At 41.3% G+C, this 20,478-nt stretch overlaps 1 protein-coding gene across 3 annotated transcripts in view; it reads right to left on the bottom strand.

Annotated features, from left to right (window-relative positions):
• Nucleotides 1-423: 423 nt before the first annotated feature.
• Nucleotides 424-20,478, bottom strand: part of samd4a (sterile alpha motif domain containing 4A) — a 74,791-nt gene continuing 54,736 nt past the window's right edge. For all 3 annotated transcript variants that reach the window (XM_014412533.4, XM_014412535.4, XM_014412534.4), the window contains 2 exons: nucleotides 16,860-16,943; nucleotides 424-6,397 (listed from right to left, as the gene is read on the bottom strand). In XM_014412533.4, the coding sequence (XP_014268019.1) occupies nucleotides 6,369-6,397; nucleotides 16,860-16,943 (113 nt within the window). In that variant the 3' untranslated portion in view covers nucleotides 424-6,368. The remainder of the gene's footprint in view (nucleotides 6,398-16,859; nucleotides 16,944-20,478) is intronic.

Raw genomic sequence — 20,478 nt, 5'->3', positions numbered from 1 at the left:
AGCTGCCTTGCCAGTTTCGCCGGCGCCACCCCCCCCTCTGCAGCCGAGCTGCAGACCACACCTCCACCACAGACCATACAGTATGCCATATACAAATGTTTATTTGTATATGGCATACCTCAAATACTGAATTGCTGTACTCTGTTCTTAATGTCACGGTTATCATTTTGGCAACATGTAATGGTCACAGTAATCATATGTGCGAACTGTTGCACTGCCTTTGCACTTATACAGAAAAACTGACATTCTTTTTGGAACATTAGCAAACGGATCAGATTTACTAAGAGAAAATGATGAAGCTTGGGACTCCTGAGATGGTGTGTTTCTGTAGAAGCTGTAGAAGACACTGTGACAAGAGACAGATTCTCTCCCCCCCTCTAAAATTAACCAGCACTTGTACAAAAACACTGGACAACTTGCAGCTTGTTCTTTTTTTTCTTTTCTTTTTTTAATGTATAACAGGGCATGCCAAGTCACAGCATTCTGGTACATCGCAACAGAAGTACAGCAAGACACATTAAAAATACTTGAATGTATCCTAAACCTCTCTCTCACACAAACACACACACAAAACCTCTCTCTCTCACTGTCACATAGCCATTCACACGTTTTTTTGTTGTTGTTGAGACCAGAATAATTCTTAACTTCATTCAGCATTAAGAAGTACCTACAGAGTACAGAAACAAGACGAGCGGCCGAGTTCACGTTCACCCTGCGTGCCTCACATTTATTTTAAGAAAGCAGCTTAAATCTAGGAAGCTGCATTAACTTAATAATCAGGTGGAGCAGTCTCCCTCCTCCAATCAAAGTCTATGCATCAGCACTTCAGACTGCAGCTGTGTTTCAAATGAACAGAGCATGTCAGGAGAGAAGAGAGTAGGCTGGCCCAATGTGACCAAATGCATAAAGGAGGAATTCGACCAGGACAAAGGGTTTGCAAGGTGTAATCTAGCAAATAACATCTTATATATATATATATATATATATATATATATATATATATATATATATATATATATATATATATATATATATATATATATTGGTAGTCTATGGGATGGATCACTGCATGAGTGAGCATACGCCGTGTTACCACCAGGTGAGGCTCCAACACATCAGAACTCATGCCTCAGGTAGCAGGAAGCACCAAGCTCTTCCATTACAGTGAACAGAGTGTCTTTGGTTTTACATAGTTAGTCACAGTGAGACAAATCACTGTGTTATTATGGATATTGTTCTCTGTCCCTTTAAACAAGTAATGATATAATTAAGTGGTGTTAAAACTAGCAGTCAGCTGCAGTTCTACATACACGCGTTACTGAATATCACAGATATGGACAGTGATCAGTGCTGTAGCCAGGTAAAAATCTGATTTTTAACAACCAAAAAGTCCTCAGTGAGTGTCAAATATAAGAGGGTTTTGGGACACAACATAAAACTATATGATTTCGCAAGTTAATCAAGCTAATGTTTGTTTGTTTTTGTTTTTTACCCACCTGTACATGAATATAAGTGGAGCTTAATGTGAACTTTTGACATTTCAGGGCTGCAGTGTGAACGTGACCTCATACACCTGCTGCGCGTTTCATCCTGTATCATTACAGTTTTTAAAGTCCATATAAAACCATTTACATTTGGGCTAAATGTCTCGAGTACAAAAAAAGAAAAAGGCACTGCCATTTGTTACTTTGTTATTCTAAATATGACTTTCCCAGCCTTGTGCATGCAGTTTTAAAATATAAATTACACCCCCCTCAATTTTCTCCATTTCCTTTTTTTTCTTCCTGTATTTCCTTCTTTTTTTTGTCTTTTCGTGTGGTTTTTGTTTTCATTATTAAACATACAATATTCTTTTGTCAAATATATACGTAAGCCTGCAGTCAATACAGGACATCGGCTCTTTGATAAAATAAAACTAAATGAAGTAAAAGGCAAACAATCAAGCGGTAACAATTTGTTACAGAATGGATGCTGCTGAATTTACAAAAAACAACAACAACAACAAACAAACAAAAAAAAACAACAACGTACTAAACTGCAGAATCTATGACAGAAATAAAAGATACAAAAACAGCATACGTGTCTTGACTTAAAAGTACATTAAATGTTTTTGGAATATCAAGGCGTCATCTAGCTGTTAATACTGCAGTGGGCACAGCGCTAGAAGCCTTCCTGGACACCCACAGAGCTGATATGCATGAAGGAAAAGCATTTGGTTTGACGTGAAGAGCCATCATCCCTCACAGGTATGCCCCTCTGTCCTCACACTTGTATTTCTGACCCACAGACGCTGCAAGAAACCACCGCTGAGCAGAAAGTGGAGGCCTGCCATGCTGCTCTGTGCTCAAAATACAATCCGCGCAACTTTGTTAAAAATCACACGAACTTGCTGTCAGTCAGTATTCATATAAATATGGCACTTTTTAAATTCAAAACCATAACTCTGGAAAAAAATAAATGCACAGCGATATAAAAGTACATAAAAATACTGACAAAAAACCCCTTTTAATAATCCCTTTGATTACATGACTGACTGCAGAACTTTTCTCATTATGAACGCATCTCACGTAAAGAAAACAAAAACCCCCCAGCAATGACCATCAAATCCTCACACAGCCTCCTCCTCTGTGCCATAAAGCAAGCCGAACTACTGCACATCCACCAACACGAATACAAACACGCCACTCATTTTCACTCAATGCATGTAACACATAAAAATAGCACCCCACTCCAAGTATACCATCTTACTGTGCATGTACGTCGTCGTTGTTGTTGTGTGCCACAGACAGGAAATGGCCAGAAAGCACTGATGATTGGACTGATACATGGTCGAATGTGGTCTCGGGTTTTTTCATTAGATTTATCCACAGTGAGGAAACTGTAGAGCAATGCCACCTTTGCAAGCGGCATACGCAGAAACTTTGAAGCCTCGCTCTCCCAAACAGAACTCAAAGAAAGACATGGCCTGCAAGGCCATGGGTCCGCAAAGGACCCATCTACCTCCTGATCTCGCACACACTACAACAATCTATGCTAAAAACAACAAACTTTCTAATTGACCATGGATTGGTGTATCTGAAGGACCAGTTCTTGATCTCGGCTTCAAATTAAAAAAACAAAACAAAACAAAAAAAACCCCAAAACATCTTAACATGACATGACAGATACAAATAATATCGTAGTTCATCAACAGCAAGAAAAACAAAAACAAACAAACAAAAAACAGTCCACAATAACTATGTTAATATTTGAGATGTACTTATGGTCACCAGCCATAACATGTTAATACATATGGTATTTTAAATAATATTACACCCACATGAGCATCACCTCTGCAACAACAAAAAAAAGAAAGGAAAAAAGAATAAATAGTAGTTTCTACTTTAAGTACTGATTCATATGGCAGTGACACTGAAAGAGTCTAAATATGATGACATCCTGATGCTGCCCGTCAGCGAGGGGCACCAACAAACAATGACCACGTCAAAGGTGCGGCATCCACGTGGGGCTGAAACAGGTTTGTGACCCACTCACGCTTTGGTGGAACCTTTGTTCATAAACATGACTCAGGGTGCAAGAGCAAAACACACACTCTTAATCCACACCAAGTAAAATCTGAAGTGTCCATCAGGGTCATAGCAACCAGACTACATGCATACCATCACACACACTTGATCATGTGTGTGTGCACAGATTCAGACTGCAGTGTTGAGCTGCCATCACGAGATCTGAAGCCATGTTCAGCTGGCCAGGATGAGGATGGGCTGCAGAGAGGTACCACATCAGAATTTATGCATGTTTTTGTCTTTATAAAGTCCCACACTCAGAGTGTTTTTAAATTCCATTCTCCCAAACATACCAGTAATTTCTACTTATGTAGTGACCGATATAACTAATGGCAATGGACAACAATTTTAAAAAGCCTGGAAAGTAACCTTAGTAATTAGTTAAACTAATCAAATCAGAAACCAGTCTGAAGATTTCAAATTGCTAGTTGTTATTGGCCAGAAACGGGTCATTCTGATTCTAATGCCATCGTAATCAACAGATTATGTTTCCAAGAAACTTTGAGAAACATTTGAAAAGTGATTTAAAAAAAAGAAAAGAAGGAAGAACTAAAACATGCACAAAGTCTTGTATGGCCACTGAACTGTGTGTGTGGGATACTTCAGATCAGGCGGTATTTCCAACCTTTAGACAGGTCAATGACAGGCATCAGAAGCTTTTTTTTTGTCTCTGGGTTCATCGTTGCCACCTTTTGTGCTTTGCTTCTCAACATCAGTCTGTCTGTCCAGCAAGGCTGTAATGCTACAGTCGAGAACGAGTGTCCGTCTGCTCGGTTTGATCCGACTCCAAAGCAAAGCATCGTTGCTCGAGCCTTGAACATTTGGATTGTAGTGTCTCACATTATCATATCAAGTGCAGGATACAAAGGAAATATGACAGAATTGCAAGAAACTAATAAACTAAACAATAATAATAATAATAATGATAAACCTCAAAGCTGACCTTTCAGGTTGAGGACTCGCATGCTGGGTTGAAAGCAGCACGGAAAGGAGTTAACCTAACCAGCTTATTTCAATATAAACCTAATCCTATAAAGTCTAGAGTCCAGGCACAAAACAACTAAGGATAAATATTAAGACACAGAATAACCATGAGATTAGAATAAAAACAAAAATATTTTCATATGATGGAGGCCTGCACTGACAGAACTGACAGAAAGCCAAGATACACAAGCAACCAACCAGCTTTGATATTTGCCCAAATGTTCACCGATGAGTTTTTATTGTTCTGCTGGCATCTTTAGTGCCTGCGTCTCCCTGGACTTCAGCATCTGTCCCGCCATGACTGCAACTGGCCAGCAGGTGGAGGTAAGCACTAATGAGATCTCAGGGAAAACTTCCCTTCATGGATTGACAGTGTTTCATTTCTCCAATGTTGCAATCCTCTCATGAAAAGGAAAAAAGAAAAGAAAAAAAAGATCTGAGTGGAAACTAAATCCGCCTCCCATTGCTTCCGACACCTTCTCCACTCTAAATTTCACAATCTTCCTTTAGTTTTAACATGCAGCTTAAGCATATTCCCCTGCTTTAGAAAAATAACTAACTCCCAGTATCTGAACATGCAGACAGATCCCACTGACTTATTAATCTCCCAATATATATATTTATATGTATAAAAACATACATTTATACAGTACATGCTGTGGATGAACTGATGGTGCCAAATCCACTTCCTGCTACACTCACTTGCACGAACAGACTAAGGGCACGATCAGACGTGACATCATCTTCTTCCGTCGTCTCCAGCTAATCAAAGGTCCTGCCTCTGATGTCTCTCTCCTTTAAACATCCTCTTCCCTTTCTAATATCACTTCAGCTTGGTTCTTTCTTCTACTACTTTCTGTGTCTCTCTCCACATCCCCCTTCTTCCTCGTATCCCTCTCCGTGCTACCTCCATCTCTTTCAAGTTCCCATCTCGTTTTCTCTCCATTAATATTCAGGCCAACATATCTTTGTTGTTGGCTGCTAAAATAAAAATAAGTATGTTGGTTGTAAACTAATGTGATGGCTACTCGTCGGAAGTAAAGCTCGTAGAAAGCCAAGGCTCTACAGAATATATTATGTAAATCATACCTGAAATTCATAAATGTCTCTGTACCCTCTGAAAGTAGCATCATAATGTAAACATTAAATACATACAATAGAAAGAAAAAGGTTTGTTGCCACCCAGTACTGAGCAAGCGGCCTTTTTGAGCTCTCCAAGAAACCGTCCTGGACACGGTGATCCTGCTGAAACCAGTCTGGGAAATCCCAAGCTTCCTTTTTGCATCCCTGTGGCTCTGCTCATCTCATCATGTTTTGGGTCTGAGGTACTGTTATGATCTGAAAGATGCCACAAACTGTGGTCAATGTGCAGGGACCAGACAATGTGGGCAAGAGAGAGTCTCACTGAGCCCTGATCCAAAGCCCAGCATCTCTCTTCTGCTGAGGCTAACTGGACTGCTTCTGGCCTCTCCATGGGAAGGGCAGGGTGGGGGGTGGGAACAAGGGGGAAAGTTTGCACACACTTTCCAGGCCGCGTTCGGTGCTTTCCATTCTCCTCACTCACATACAGGTGACTGTGAGTGTGCTGCCCGAGCAGGAAGCGTGTTTTTCCAGCACGTTGGACGGTGCCAGTGTGATAGCTTGTGTGAGCGGTTTGATGGTTAGCTCTCTAGTGTATCTTGGATCCCGCCCGGTCCTTTGGTTGAGCTCTACCATTGGCTACAGGGAGAGGGAACGAAAGGGCTGGTGACCTCAAGGTGATTGTGAGAGAGCTCCCCAAACCTGCGCCGTCCTGCTGCTCTCACTCAGGTCCTCAGCTCATATTGTTGATGTGCGATCTGCACCATCTAAACAGGAACAGCAGAGAGAAGAAGAGGCATCACAGTTTAAGTCAGCAATTACGTTATTAACCCTGATAGAGTGATTGTGGAATCAAATGTGCAAATGAAGGCAGTCATGACTCCTCAGGCCCCCACCACTACCATTTCCTGTTCCCGGTTTATCACCAAAGTTTGCCAAGATAAACTTCAGCTTATGAATTGGACACAAAACGAAACATGAGAAAATTAAATATTAACTTTCTGCTTGCAGCTAGCTGCCCCTCCTTCAGCATGATTCTGCTGGAGGTTTCTTCCTGTTGAAATGAAGATTTGCTTCCCATTGTTACCAGGTGTTTGCTCATGGGAGGTCGGTTGATGGTTGGTTTTGTTCTGTGTTAGTGTAGGGTAGAGCAGGGCGATATGACCAAAAATATTTATCACGATATACCAATCCAATTTTATTTATAAAGCACTTTAAAATACCCAGCACAGGAACAAAGTGCTGTACAGAAAATAAGTTAAAACAATAGAATAACAGAATACAGCAAAATAAATAAATAAAACACATAATACATAAAACTAAAACAGCCATATACATTTGAAAATTTTCGATAACGATATAACTGACGATATAATTGACACTAGACAAAATACTTTACGACTCCACAAATTTATTAGTGAGAAAAAAAACAAAAACAAATCACAAAAAGAAAAATCTACGTATTTTCACTTAAACAAGCAGCTGTTTATGTGCATTAAAGTTATATAAAATGTAACAGTGCAAATTCCTTGCTGACAGTTTAACCAAAAGGCATTTCCAGTGGAAACTGGCCGACATCCTCAGCATAACTATGTATAATATCCACAAAACTCAAAAGAGGTTACACACACAATACGGTAATATTATGTTGAAGCACAGTACGTATCACTCCGCGAGGCTCCTGCCTACGATAGCCTTAGTGCTCCCACAATCCATCAAGCGGTGCGGCTTCGTAGCTTAGCAAAGTCGTACTAAAACATTTGACAGATTTTCAAGCGCCATGTACCACATAAAATCGTTTCAAGGTCAGTAAGCACAACGAGAATTCATACATAAGGCACACGGGATTATAAGGGGCACTGTCGACTTTCAGAAAAATCAAAGGATTGATTTTAAGTGTGCCGTATTTTCCAAACAACACGGTAATAACGACAGCCCGCTAGCATGCTCTACCAAAAATAGTGCTTTGTTGTATATCTGACAGACGAATGCTAAACCAGTGCCACACCACTGAAGTTGCAGCATTTTTACAAACCAATTCTGATTCATCCGTTTCATTCAACATTCCGCTTTCGCCCTTCTCATTCTCCGTCGGCGAAATGCTTTTTCCGCCATGTGCGTATGAAAACAAAGGCACTGCGCATGCGTGTTTTACCCATATTCTATCGCGTTATTTCATTTTCTTAGTGTTGCCCAATATTATACCGGTATTACCATGAACGGTATGATATGGCCCAGCCCCAGTGTAGGGTCTTTGCAATATAAAGTAACTGGAGATGAAGCTGATTTGAACAACAGAGAGCCTGATGGGGTTTAGGAGCTGTTACGTTCCAATTTGTTTCTAACCCTGAAGTACAAAACACAAAACTAAATAATAAAAGAGGAAACACAATATTTGAGAAAACATGACCTTACATTAATAAGGAACCATTAGGGCAACTTTCTTCTTTGTGATTGGACAGAAGTATCTTGTGACGGGCTGATGTAATTTCATTGTACTTGTCTCAGTTGTCTTCCTGCATAAAATTTAAAGTGAGTGTGAAAGGCAGGGTTCATACGCCTTTTTCAGGGTCAAATTCAAGCACTTTTTAAGCACTTTCAAGGTCCCTTTTCAAGCTTTTCCAGCACACCCCCCACACGCAATGCATGCTTCAATTCGCATCACCTCAGTAAGACCATGTGAAAAGACACCTTTGCTCCCCTTCTGTTAAGACATAGAAAAACACACCGCACAAAAATACTGCAAAAGGAAACCGTTGCCTTATATACATAGTGTATAAACTCAAAACGCACATTTCACTTAAAAATTAAGATGTGAAAATGTGAACAAATCAACTTGTTAGAGATATTCTTCTCCTGTTGAAAAAAAGTCTTCTCATCAGATATTGATGCTTCTTAAAATAGGAGACAGATGTTTGTTTTTTAAGTGAATTCCCAATAAAACTGTTTTATTGCTAACTACATTGCTGTCTGTATTAATGCTGAAGTCCTAAATGATCACCTTTAAAGTGTTTGTGCTAATAACATGTCAGGCAGGCATGGAGAACAGCACTGACTGTTTAAGTAGTTTAATGTGCAGGTGCTGACCATAAACACATTTTGAATGAAAGCCGGGGAACTTTGGTAGCACAGAAACAAGTGGCTATTCTTTGTGACCATATGGCTCGGTCCCTCATATTACCATTATTTCACCCAAACGCACCAAGTTAATACTTAAAAAAGCTGCAGAAATACATAGAAATATAAACAGTACTTGGTGACAACTTTGCTTTTAGCCTTTAACCCTCTGGGGTCCAGGGTGTAATTGGCCGTTGTTGACTACTTTTGATTTGGCCTCTATCTTTCACCTTTAAAAACTGTTTATCTTGCCAATCTGTTATTTACTCATTTTGACAAACTGTATCAGCACAATTTATCTAAATTCAGACAAAATTTAAAATACGAGTAGAAAGTGATATTTTTGACTGTAGAAACCACAAGCATGTTTAAGGAATCATTTTCATAACTTAAAATACAAATAGAAATTGTACATTTTTTAAAAATATGCACAAGTTTTGCAAACAACAAAGTTATATGGTACTATTCACCTAAAAATGCAGCCAAGGCTCAGACGTTTTTTATATAACCATTTAAAACTATTTACAGAACAATCAGGTGCTCTGCATCAAATAAGAAAGCACACAAATTATTTATGCCACTCCAAAAAATAGTTTGTGTCCACTATAACACAGATGAGAACAGCACAGGGATAAACCTGCAGGTCTGACAGCAGGTGTGTCACTCAGCGTTTACACTGCAACCTGCCTTTGGTGGCTTTTTTGCAGCAACTGTGACGATCACTAGTAGAACTGACACACAAAACAAAACAACAGCTACACAAGACAACACACTAACTTGAGACTCCAAACACGGTAAACGTCACAAATCTCTCACGTATCAAAACTCTCTCTCTCTCGCTCTCTCTCTCCTAAAATTTCCCCCTCTTCCCAAACAACCAAATGCCACATGTTGCCATATCATTTTTGATTGGTTGACATGGTACATTTTTCCACAAATAGGGAAGGAGTGTTTTTTCTTTGTCTTTTTTCACTCACAAGCAAAGCGTTTGCTAGCGCTCTCCTTAGAAAACGCCATTTTTACAGTTTCTTCCCGAAGTAAACGCCACTGTGTTATTCAGAAAAAAACCCGAAAAAAAAACCCCCATCGGTTTTACGTGGCCTATCAGCACAATTTTAAAACTGGTATATAGTTTGAAGTCCGCACGTTCAACCTAAGTTGAAATGGAGACTCTGGGTCCCTCGACCCCAGAGGGTTAATTAGAAAGCCTTAAGTTAGCTAGTTATGTATCAGGCTAGTGTTTAAAGCTTTCACTTGAGTAAATTAGCTAACATTACTTAGCAGTGATATGTGTTAAGTTCACAGCATATTCCATAATAGCGCTGCCATACTGCATCACACTCAGTGCATTTCAATCATCTCTCCAGCGAGTTTGATAGCTAATAATAATAATCATAATTTTAAAAAAATAACACGTGTAACGTACGTATACTGGAAAATTATTTACTCACCTATCATGCGACTGGAGAGCGCAAACTGCCATTGTTGTTTTTCATCAACACTCATTAAAACAGCAACCTACAGGTATGTTAGCGCACTCATCCTGTCCGAGGGAGGGTTGGGGTCACACGTTGAAACAGACAGAGGCGCAAGGCAGCCCAGGGGTGGGGGGAATTTTGCTTTTACATTTTGCGACTCATTTTATTTCTCTATCTGATAAGAAAACTTTTCAATCAGATAGTTATTTATTGTGAATGAAATACAGTTACATTTTCAAGCACTTTTAAGCACCACATCTGAAATTCAAGCACTTTTCAAACCTTGAAAAGACAACATTAAAATTCAAGTATTTTCAAGGATTTCAAGCACCCATACGAACCCTGGATAGCGTAGTGGTTAGACTACATGCCTTTGGAACAGAGGATCGCAAGTTCGATTCCTGCCTGGGGCGTCTGTATCCAGTAAGGGTCCTAAGGCTAGACCCCCTATGCTAAGCAAGCCTACCGCAGACATGAGCGAGACAGATAAATATGAAGGCATGCCGGCTCGGACGTCGCCCGGATCAACAAGGTCCGCGTCAGGTGTTGAGGAACCAGGGCACCCTGACGAAAAGTGGGCTACTGGAACAAGAAGGCATCGGTGGGCAAGAGACGAAAACAGGGCGTTGTTGGAATGCTACTACACAAGTAACCCCGGCGGAAGGGGCTACATGAATAGGATGAGGGACCTATGGATTCTTCGATACCCAACATCCACAATGACGGCGAAACAACTAGTAGCTCAGTGTTCCAACATTCGAAAGAAGGGACTGCTCTCACAGCTAGAGATTGACGAGGTACAACACAAATGCTACGGCAAGGAGGAGTCAGGACGCCAGGTCAGGGGGGTGATATCATCACCCCCACCCGAGATTGGGTACATAGCCCCAAGTGCGATAGGAGAAGGATCGTTGAGTGTGAGAGGAACTGACCTGAAAAATAGGATCATGGCCAAGCTTGAAACCTGGATCCCCCGTAGCCGGTTACCAAGATTACGTGAAGTACCCTCAGAAGGTCTGCTAGATGATGTTAATGCAGCACTACGGGCAATACCTACAACCACGATTACCGACACTAACAAGCTGATCTACAATACGGCAGCAGTGATCAGTGAGATGCTTGGCTACAAGTTGAACAGCGACAAGGGGCAGTACCCTCCATGGAGAAGGAGGCTAGAGGGCAAGATCAAAGTAGCACGGAGGGAGGTTAGCCAACTAACGGAGTTGCAGAAAGGTAAGACAAATAAGGTGCCTAAGAAATACAGCAAGCTGTCCATACCTGAGGCCTTGGAAACTGCCAAGCAAAGACTCACAGCCTTGGCCAGCCGCTTGAGGAGGTACACCAGAGAGATAGAAGGCAGGAGAATAAACCAGCTGTTCTCCACAGAACCAGCAAAGGTGTACTCTCAGTGGCAAGGGAACAATAAGAGAACAGCACCACCAAGGCTGGAGACGGAGCAATACTGGAAGAGCATATGGGAGAAGGATGCAACCCATAACGGCAATGCTCAGTGGCTAGAGGATCTGAGGGCAGACCACAGCGACCTCCCTGAACAGGGTCCAGTAACCATCACAGTGGCAGATATCCAAGAAAGGGTCTCCAGTATGAAGAGTTGGACAGCACCAGGGCCCGACATGGTTCACGCCTACTGGCTGAAGAAGCTGACTGCACTCCACGAGCGTCTGGCAGCACAAATGAACCAGCTGCTAGTTAACGAGAGACACCCGGAATGGCTAACCGAAGGTCGGACGGTCCTGATCCCCAAGGACCCCAAGAAGGGACCGGTCCCCTCCAACTACCGACCAATAACCTGCCTCAGTACTACATGGAAGCTCCTGTCAGGCATCATATCGGCTAAGATGAACAGGCACATGGGTCAATACATGAGCGGGACACAGAAAGGGATTGGCAAGAATACCAGAGGCGCAAAACACCAGCTACTGGTAGACAGAACAATCAGCCGAGACTGCAAGACCAGACTGACCAACCTGTGCACTGCCTGGATTGATTACAAGAAGGCCTATGACTCAATGCCCCACAGCTGGATACTGGAATGCCTAGAATTGTACAAGATCAATGGGACCCTAAGAGCCTTCATCAGGAACTCAATGGGGATGTGGCGTACAACACTAGAGGCCAACTCCAAGCCCATAGCACAAGTCACCATCAAGTGCGGGATCTACCAAGGAGATGCTCTGTCCCCACTGCTGTTCTGCATAGGCCTGAACCCCCTCAGTGAGATCATTAACAAGACTGGCTACGGATACCGACTATGGAACGGAGCAGTTGTCAGCCACCTCCTGTACATGGATGACATCAAGCTGTATGCCAAGAGTGAACGAGACATCGATTCACTGATCCACACTACCAGGCTATACAGCAATGACATTGGAATGTCGTTCGGACTGGAGAAGTGTAGCCGGATGGTAACAAAGAGAGGGAAGGTAGTCAGAACTGAGGGGACTGAACTACCAGAAGGCAACATTGCAGACATAGAGGACAGTTACAAGTACTTGGGGATCCCGCAGGCGAATGGGAACCATGAAGAGGCCGCTAGAAAAGCTGCAACCACCAAGTACCTGCAGAGGGTCAGGCAAGTCCTGAGGAGTCAGCTGAATGGTAAGAACAAGATCCGGGCCATCAACACGTACGCCCTACCCGTGATCAGGTACCCTACTGGGGTAATAGGCTGGCCAAAGGAGGAGCTAGAAGCCACTGACATAAAGACAAGAAAGCTCCTTACCATGCATGGAGGGTTTCACCCCAAGTCCAGCACCCTGAGGCTGTACGCTAAGCGGAAGGAAGGGGGCCGGGGACTGGTGAGTGTCAGCACCACAGTCCAGGATGAGACAACGAACATCCAAGAATACATTGGGAAGATGGCCCCAACTGACCGAGTGCTCAGTGAATACCTCAGGCAGCAGAAACCCAAGAAAGAGGATGGAGACGAGGAACCATCATGGAAGGACAGGCCCCTGCACGGTATGTACCACCGGCAGATAGAGGAGGTGGCTGATATCCAGAAATCCTCCCAGTGGCTGGACAAAGCTGGACTGAAAGACAGCACAGAGGCACTAATCATGGCAGCACAAGAACAAGCTCTGAGCACAAGATCCATAGAGGCTGGGGTCTATCACACCAGGCAAGACCCCAGGTGCAGGCTGTGTAAAGATGCCCCAGAGACAATCCAGCACATAACACCAGGGTGCAAGATGCTAGCAGGCAAGGCATACATGGAACGCCATAACCAAGTGGCCGGCATAGTGTACAGGAACATCTGTGCCGAGTATAACCTGGAAGTCCCGAGGTCAAAATGGGAGATGCCCCCAAGGGTGGTGGAGAATGACCGAGCTAAGATCCTGTGGGACTTCCAGATACAGACGGACAAAATGGTGGTGGCTAACCAACCGGACATAGTGGTGGTAGACAAACAGAAGAAGACGGCCGTAGTGATCGATGTAGCGGTTCTGAATGACAGCAATATCAGGAAGAAGGAACACGAGAAGCTGGAGAAATACCAAGGGCTCAGAGAAGAGCTCGAGAGGATGTGGAGGGTGAAGGTAACGGTGGTCCCCGTGGTAATCGGAGCACTAGGTGCGGTGACTCCCAAGCTAGGCGAGTGGCTCCAGCAGATCCCGGGAACAACATCGGAAATCTCTGTCCAGAAGAGCGCAGTCCTGGGAACAGCTAAGATACTGCGCAGGACCCTCAAGCTCCCAGGCCTCTGGTAGAGGACCCGAGCTTGAAGGATAAACCGCCCGCAGGGGCGTGCTGGGTGTTGAGAGTTTGTTTATGTTTATTTATTTATTTATTTATTTATTTATTATATATATATATATATATATATATATATATGTATATATATATATATATATTTATATTTATTTATATATATATATATATATATATATATATATATATATATATATATATATATATATATATATATATATATATATATATATATATATATATATATATTTATTTATTTATTTACTTACTTATTTATTTACTTATTTATATTTCATATATTTATATATTTCATATATTTATATATTTCATATATTTATATATTTCATATATTTATATATTTCATTCTCTAGACCAGTTCACACAAGTCTACAGAATTCTAGAGAATTTATTTCTCTATCATTTCTGAACGTGACACCATAGAAATCAGTACAATCAAACCACGCTAGCTATAAACACATAGCTATGCCCCTCCATCCTGTTAATCCCTCTACTAAATTAAAAAAACAAAAAACAGCCATTTGACTTCTTATGTGTACCAAATCTAATTCTGATCCGGCTACTTGTGTAGTGGAGCTTGTGACTCTGGGCTATGAATAATGATGTCATCTCATTTGAACTGAAAGCATGAAGCTTTGCTAATTCGGTGAACAGCAAGGGGGCTAGGGCTCACACTGTCATGGTGAGAAAACAACACATCTGTCAAAATACTGATAGAGCCTTTCAGAGGGAAAACAACAGTCTGACACCTGCTGCTGCTGGTTTGGCTGAGGAAGAAAACGTTATCAAGCTGCACACCAGTGGAGATTTCTAATTCCACGAGAAGAAAAAAAGAAAAGGAGAAAAAGGGTTAGGGCTAATGTCCTCGCATGCTGCTGTTTAATAGTGTCGCAAACGGGAGAATATACTGCATTAAACAAAACTATGACGGTTAAGCTATCCTTGAATTTTGTTTTATAATTGACCCAAAGGCCTTTAAGCCTGGGCTTGTTAAAGTAACACTGGCTTAAGCAGCTTGATGGAAGTGTGTACACTTTTGCATTTTTTTTAGTCCAATTTTACTTTGTGCAGTTTGGGAATATACATCATGACAAATTGAGAAGGAACACTTGTCGAGAGGCAGTTTAATCAAAGTTCATTTTAGTCCAGGCTGTCTAAAAAAGGCCATCTGTGTGCCAGAAGTCAGCATATTTTTCTATATGCCATCAAACATTTTAGGTCACTTCCTGTGGTTTGAGTTAAGTTACCAAGTTATGTTTCAGAAAACAGAAAAAAAAAAAAAAAAAGGTAAAAATTCTGATATACAGGGCATTTTTATTTATTTATTTATTATCTTTTAAAGGTCGATGCACTCGTTTTTTTTGCTATGCCCAGTTCTGCTATACATAAACATACACACACATACGGCAGCATAAAGCAACACTTGTTCATCGTTCTGTGCTGAGGACTGAGAAGCACTGTCTTCACTTCAGCTGAGTTTTGGCCACGAGACTAAAACTCACTGTACATACGAGTATAGTTTCCACAACCAGGTCAACAACAGTCTGACTTGATTAAGGTCTCATCCACTACAGTCCTGTACAGTACTGACACATTTACAAGCTCATTTAATGTACAAGACATGGCTTTTTTTTTTTTTTTTTTTTTTTTTTTTTAGATCAGCATTTAAAGCGCCACATCATTATAAACATTTTTTTTTTTAAAGCTGTTCATATCGTTAGATTATGCGTTTACATGTATTATTAGGCATCAATTAAAAATAATGTTTACAGCAACACTCTGGCATGCTAAACTACAGTATTGATTGATTCGATCAGCCATCCCTGAATTTCAGACTGCCAACTCACTAAAACTAAATGTTGTTTATTTATTAATTATGTAGTCCTATTTTTTTTTATTTTAAAATGTTGAAACCTTTATAAAAAATAAGAATTTATGGTAAACAACATTTTCTAGCACAGCTGTGTTACTTCAGCAGGCCACTAGGAGGCTGTGGCCCACAGTTCGGGAATCAATGAGTTGGATCAAAAAGTCACATCGCTCCAAGTTGCTCAGCAGCTCATATCTAATAATATACTGGCGAAAGCTGCTGCTAAAACTTGGTTTTTTTTGTAAATACTGTGGTTATTCCATTTATCTCCCTCGTCTTAAATGAACTTGACTTTACTGCAGAGTCGCTGTCAGTTTCCCAGCTTAGCATTTTTTGGACCTATCTTGCCAGATTTAAACTTCAAAATCAAAAGCATCTGAAAAATCCTTGTTGTGTTCCAACAAGTCTGGAGTCAAAATCTAAAGCTCTAAAAGCCAACAGTGTTGGGAAGGGTCAATCAGGTCCTACATCAATGTTAAAATCAATTGAGGAGATCAAGCCATAGTAAGACACCAGCTATCTGACTTTGATAGAATCTGAGAAAGAGCAAAAGTGTGCTGCTTACTATTTGTTCCAATTCTCACATGACAGAAACAGAATAGATAATATTGCACACAAACAGGTTACTGATTACTGCTTCCTGTGTCAAAAACAGAACATGACCTGAACATAGTAAGAAAATAACAACTTCAGCTAACTGAGCCGCTTAAAATGTCTTTCGTGAAAATTTGTGATTGGATTCATTAAGCGCTTCTTTAGATCACAGGAGAAACAGGGAACTTTGACAGCCACTGCATCCACCAACTACAATCCACTTTAAACCTTCCCTTAAAGCTCACAATGCTGCGCTGGAAATTTCACAGCTTTCATTGGGCAACGTTATATTATTGATTATGCAGCTTATTAGAGCACTTCTTTATAAAAGGCTCTTCTTCTTGTCCTCAGCCAAACTAAGCTTTTCATATCACAGCATTGTATTTTACAGTTAAATATGAGGATCGGTGAAAAACATACCTCCCAAGGCGTGTTCGGTCATACTCAAACACAAAGACTCAAGGCGATTATTGATGTCTGGCTCTGTCACTGGTAACTGAAGATCTGTGCAGATACAAAAACATATTGAAATCAAGAACAACAGTGAAAACATCGAGCACAAACAGATGACAACTTGACTTCCTGAAGGAAGCAATTTATTAAAAAAACAAAACAAAAAAAACCAAAACAGATATGTTGCAGATTTAGCATGCTAACCCAAGGGCCTGTGTATTAGCAAATTTTGTGTCTAGCAGCCTAAATAGGAACCTAGCAACCACTTCAAACCATTTAGTCCCTAGCCACTTAAGCCCCATGCCCCCGGTACCGGGGGCAAAAAGGAGGAGATCAGGTTTAATCGGTTATAACACGGGGTGAGAAATATAAGTCCAGACATGTGTGGTATCCACAGAAACCTCAGAATCTCAGCTAAAATGTCATATAAACCATTTCTACAACCACCAAACACACCGAAAACAAACCATGATTAAACGAGCAGTTACGTAAATGTGCAGACGTCCCCTAAACAAACGAAACCGAACAAGAAATTCTTCAGACTTCATATAACCGGCTAACGAAAGGCTAGTTATCTTCCAGAGCTATTACTGACTCCAAACACCAAGTTTCACCACACTCTGACCAAAATTCACTGAATGAGCCGCCAAAGAAGACCACAAAAAAACCCACACAGCGGCGCAAATTCTATAAGACAGAAATTGGCTTACCATCCCGATTTCCTCAGTTACTTTCGCCGGTAGCCACGTGATTATCAGCAGTTACCACGCCTAACTAGCCGCATCACAGCTGTTTTCCTTTGACAACCTCCATTTTAGACCCACCTACAGACATGTGACTGGACAGACGTCATATGCAGTAAATTCGGGCCGACGTGGTTTTTGGCCTTGCAACGTCTGATTGGTTGAAGTGACGTGAACGTGGCATTGTTACTGTGGCATTGTTACATTTTAATCGTTTGGCTCAAACGATTAAAATGAGGTGTCAATCATGCAAATTGACCAAAAGAAACCAAAGTTACAGCCGCTCAGAGTTTAAAGGGCCAGAAGCCAATAGCATATGCTACTTCCGGTGTGGAAACACCTGTGGGGAGCTTTGTTTCCGGTGTCCTATTAGCGCCTTGTTTATGGTCCAAAACAAGTTAAGCAAATTAATGAATCAAGCGGCGATTTACATTTCTATAGATGTCTTGGGCATTTACCCAACATATCTGTAAATGATGTTCATCGACTTGTCGATATGTTTCCCCTGCGCCTCAGAGCAAAAGAGAAAGATTCAAATGTTATATTTCTCAGTATCTGTAAACAGCGGTCCCTTGTTTATCGCGGGTGTTATGTTCTAAAAATAACCAGCGATAAGTGAAATCAAGTAGCCAATTTTATTTTTTGACGGTGCAAAACGTTTTGTTGACATGGTCGACATACAGTACTGCACTTCAAAGTCACACTGCTAGCGATCGATGCAGCGATTCTGTACTGTACAGGAGAGACGTGACGGAGGAGATCGTCTGCAGCCGATCAGGACGCAGGACACAATGTGATGCACTACAAAATCTGCGAAACAGTGAGGTGAAAGGTGAACTGCGAGGGACCACTGTAATTTTGAAGGTAAGTCACAACATACCCTTCGTAAATGCTAATGTATAGAAACCCTTACCAGCAATCATTAATTTTTTGTGTGGCTTTTTTTCCACAGTTTGTTAACATGTTGTGTGGGTGTGTACCTGACTAGCTGATATCGACATAACGAGGAGACATCTAGTTTGACTATTCTTCACCTGTAGTTTGAATGTTGAACATTTGCCTGTTTAAATCATAAGACCAGTCACTATACAGAGATGTGCTTCTGAATGTGGACGATGTGTCTTCTGATTTTGTAATGCAGCTCTGCTTTCCTTGAGTGATGTAAACAACTGATCGATCTAAACTGTTTAAACGTCAAAATTGATCATTACATTTTTTTTATGACAACAGTGGTGAGTGTTCCCACCTTCTGCTCTTTGTAATTTAACGCGATCTTTCCGTTTTTGAGTTTTGGACATGATTTTGGAGCATATCTTCGCAGTAGCGATTGACTGCAAAGTAAAGCTACCGGAAATGTACAACCCTACATCCGGTCTCAAACCAGGAAGTTAGCATTTTCTCGTGCACAGGGTCTGTCACTACCCGATCCGTACCGGAAACCCGATCGGTACCCCGCATGCGCGAAAGGTGTCTACCTCCGGTCGAAGCATTTTACGATAGTTACAGGTCAGAGTACCTGTTAAGATGTTAAGAATAACAAGTATCTCTTAAAATGTTTCCGATAACAAAACATTTAATATAATGTAGACAAAAACAAAAAAATAAAAAGATAGTGACAGATCGGGACTCCCGATCCTTACTGCGCATGTGCAAAGTCGGACCGTACAAATCGGGTCTACCTGATGCGTACCACGCATGTGCAGGGGTTTTCTTCTTCTTCTGTTCATTTAATGGCAGTGTACTCCCCAGTGTACGAGGATACCGCCACCTGCTGACTGAGCGAATGAACCCTATTGTAAACTGAATTAGCGTCATTACATACGTGTGTTAAATTTGATTTAGTGATAATCGAGTGTGTTTATGCTGGTCTGTGTGGACAGGATTGTTGGAAAAGTGATGATAATGTCCGCTATCACTGTCAATTGCCAGTAAACACTTCATCTGGCTGCTGAATCTTCACGTGACATATTATAAAGTCTGTATTATTAACCCTGTCATTAGGCACCATTCTTCTTATTTTACGGCGCCGTTGTTCAATCGGGGAATGCTCTCTGTTGAGGAGAAAAGCAAAAATTTGTTGCGGATACGGATTATCCATTGTCCCGGTAGTCGAAAAGGAGGCAGAGCTGTTAAAAAAATGCTAGGAGCTAACTGGGCGCAGTGTTGCCAACTCCTCAGTAAGGAAAAATCGCTATTGGTTGTCCTAAAAGTCGCTAAATGACGTCATCGCCTAATTTGCATAATTGGTCATGCTAATCTAATTGTAACCTATTGTTGTTGGAGAGAGAAATAACATTGTGGAAGAGACATAAAGTGAGTAAAAAACATCTTAAATGCATTTAGAGTTTATTTAGAACTACAAATTAAATTTCTTTTAGCAATTAATGTTTGTTTTAATGTCACAATTCCAACCCTGCTCCTTTACCCAGGCTTGGACTGGCAAAAGTGACCCGAAATAGGCACTCTGGTAGAGTTACTTTGTGTGTTTATAAGTAGTTTTAAACCTTGTGATCCACAAAACAGCATAAGAGTAAAAGAGTAAAAGAAGAACTGACTCCGTTACAGCACCCACTGCTTGTTGAGAGTAAAAGCGATACGCACTTTCACATCTTTGTCGCTAAGGGGTCTGAAAACTCGCTAAATATAGCGACAAAGTCGCTAAGTTGGCAACACTGACTGGGCGCTAACCGTATCATTCAAATATATTGAATGTCGCAATGTTGGCAAAGAGAGGAAGTGACGTAAGATTTGCGCATGCGGGGTACCGATCGGGTTTCCGGTACAGATCGGGTAGTGACAGGGTCTATTAAACGCACCATGCGCACAGCAGAAAAGGGCCATTG

The sequence above is a fragment of the Maylandia zebra genome, linkage group LG1 (assembly GCF_041146795.1).
Source record: "Maylandia zebra isolate NMK-2024a linkage group LG1, Mzebra_GT3a, whole genome shotgun sequence".
NCBI lineage: Eukaryota > Metazoa > Chordata > Actinopteri > Cichliformes > Cichlidae > Maylandia > Maylandia zebra.
This window is presented reverse-complemented; position numbering and strand designations above follow the sequence as displayed.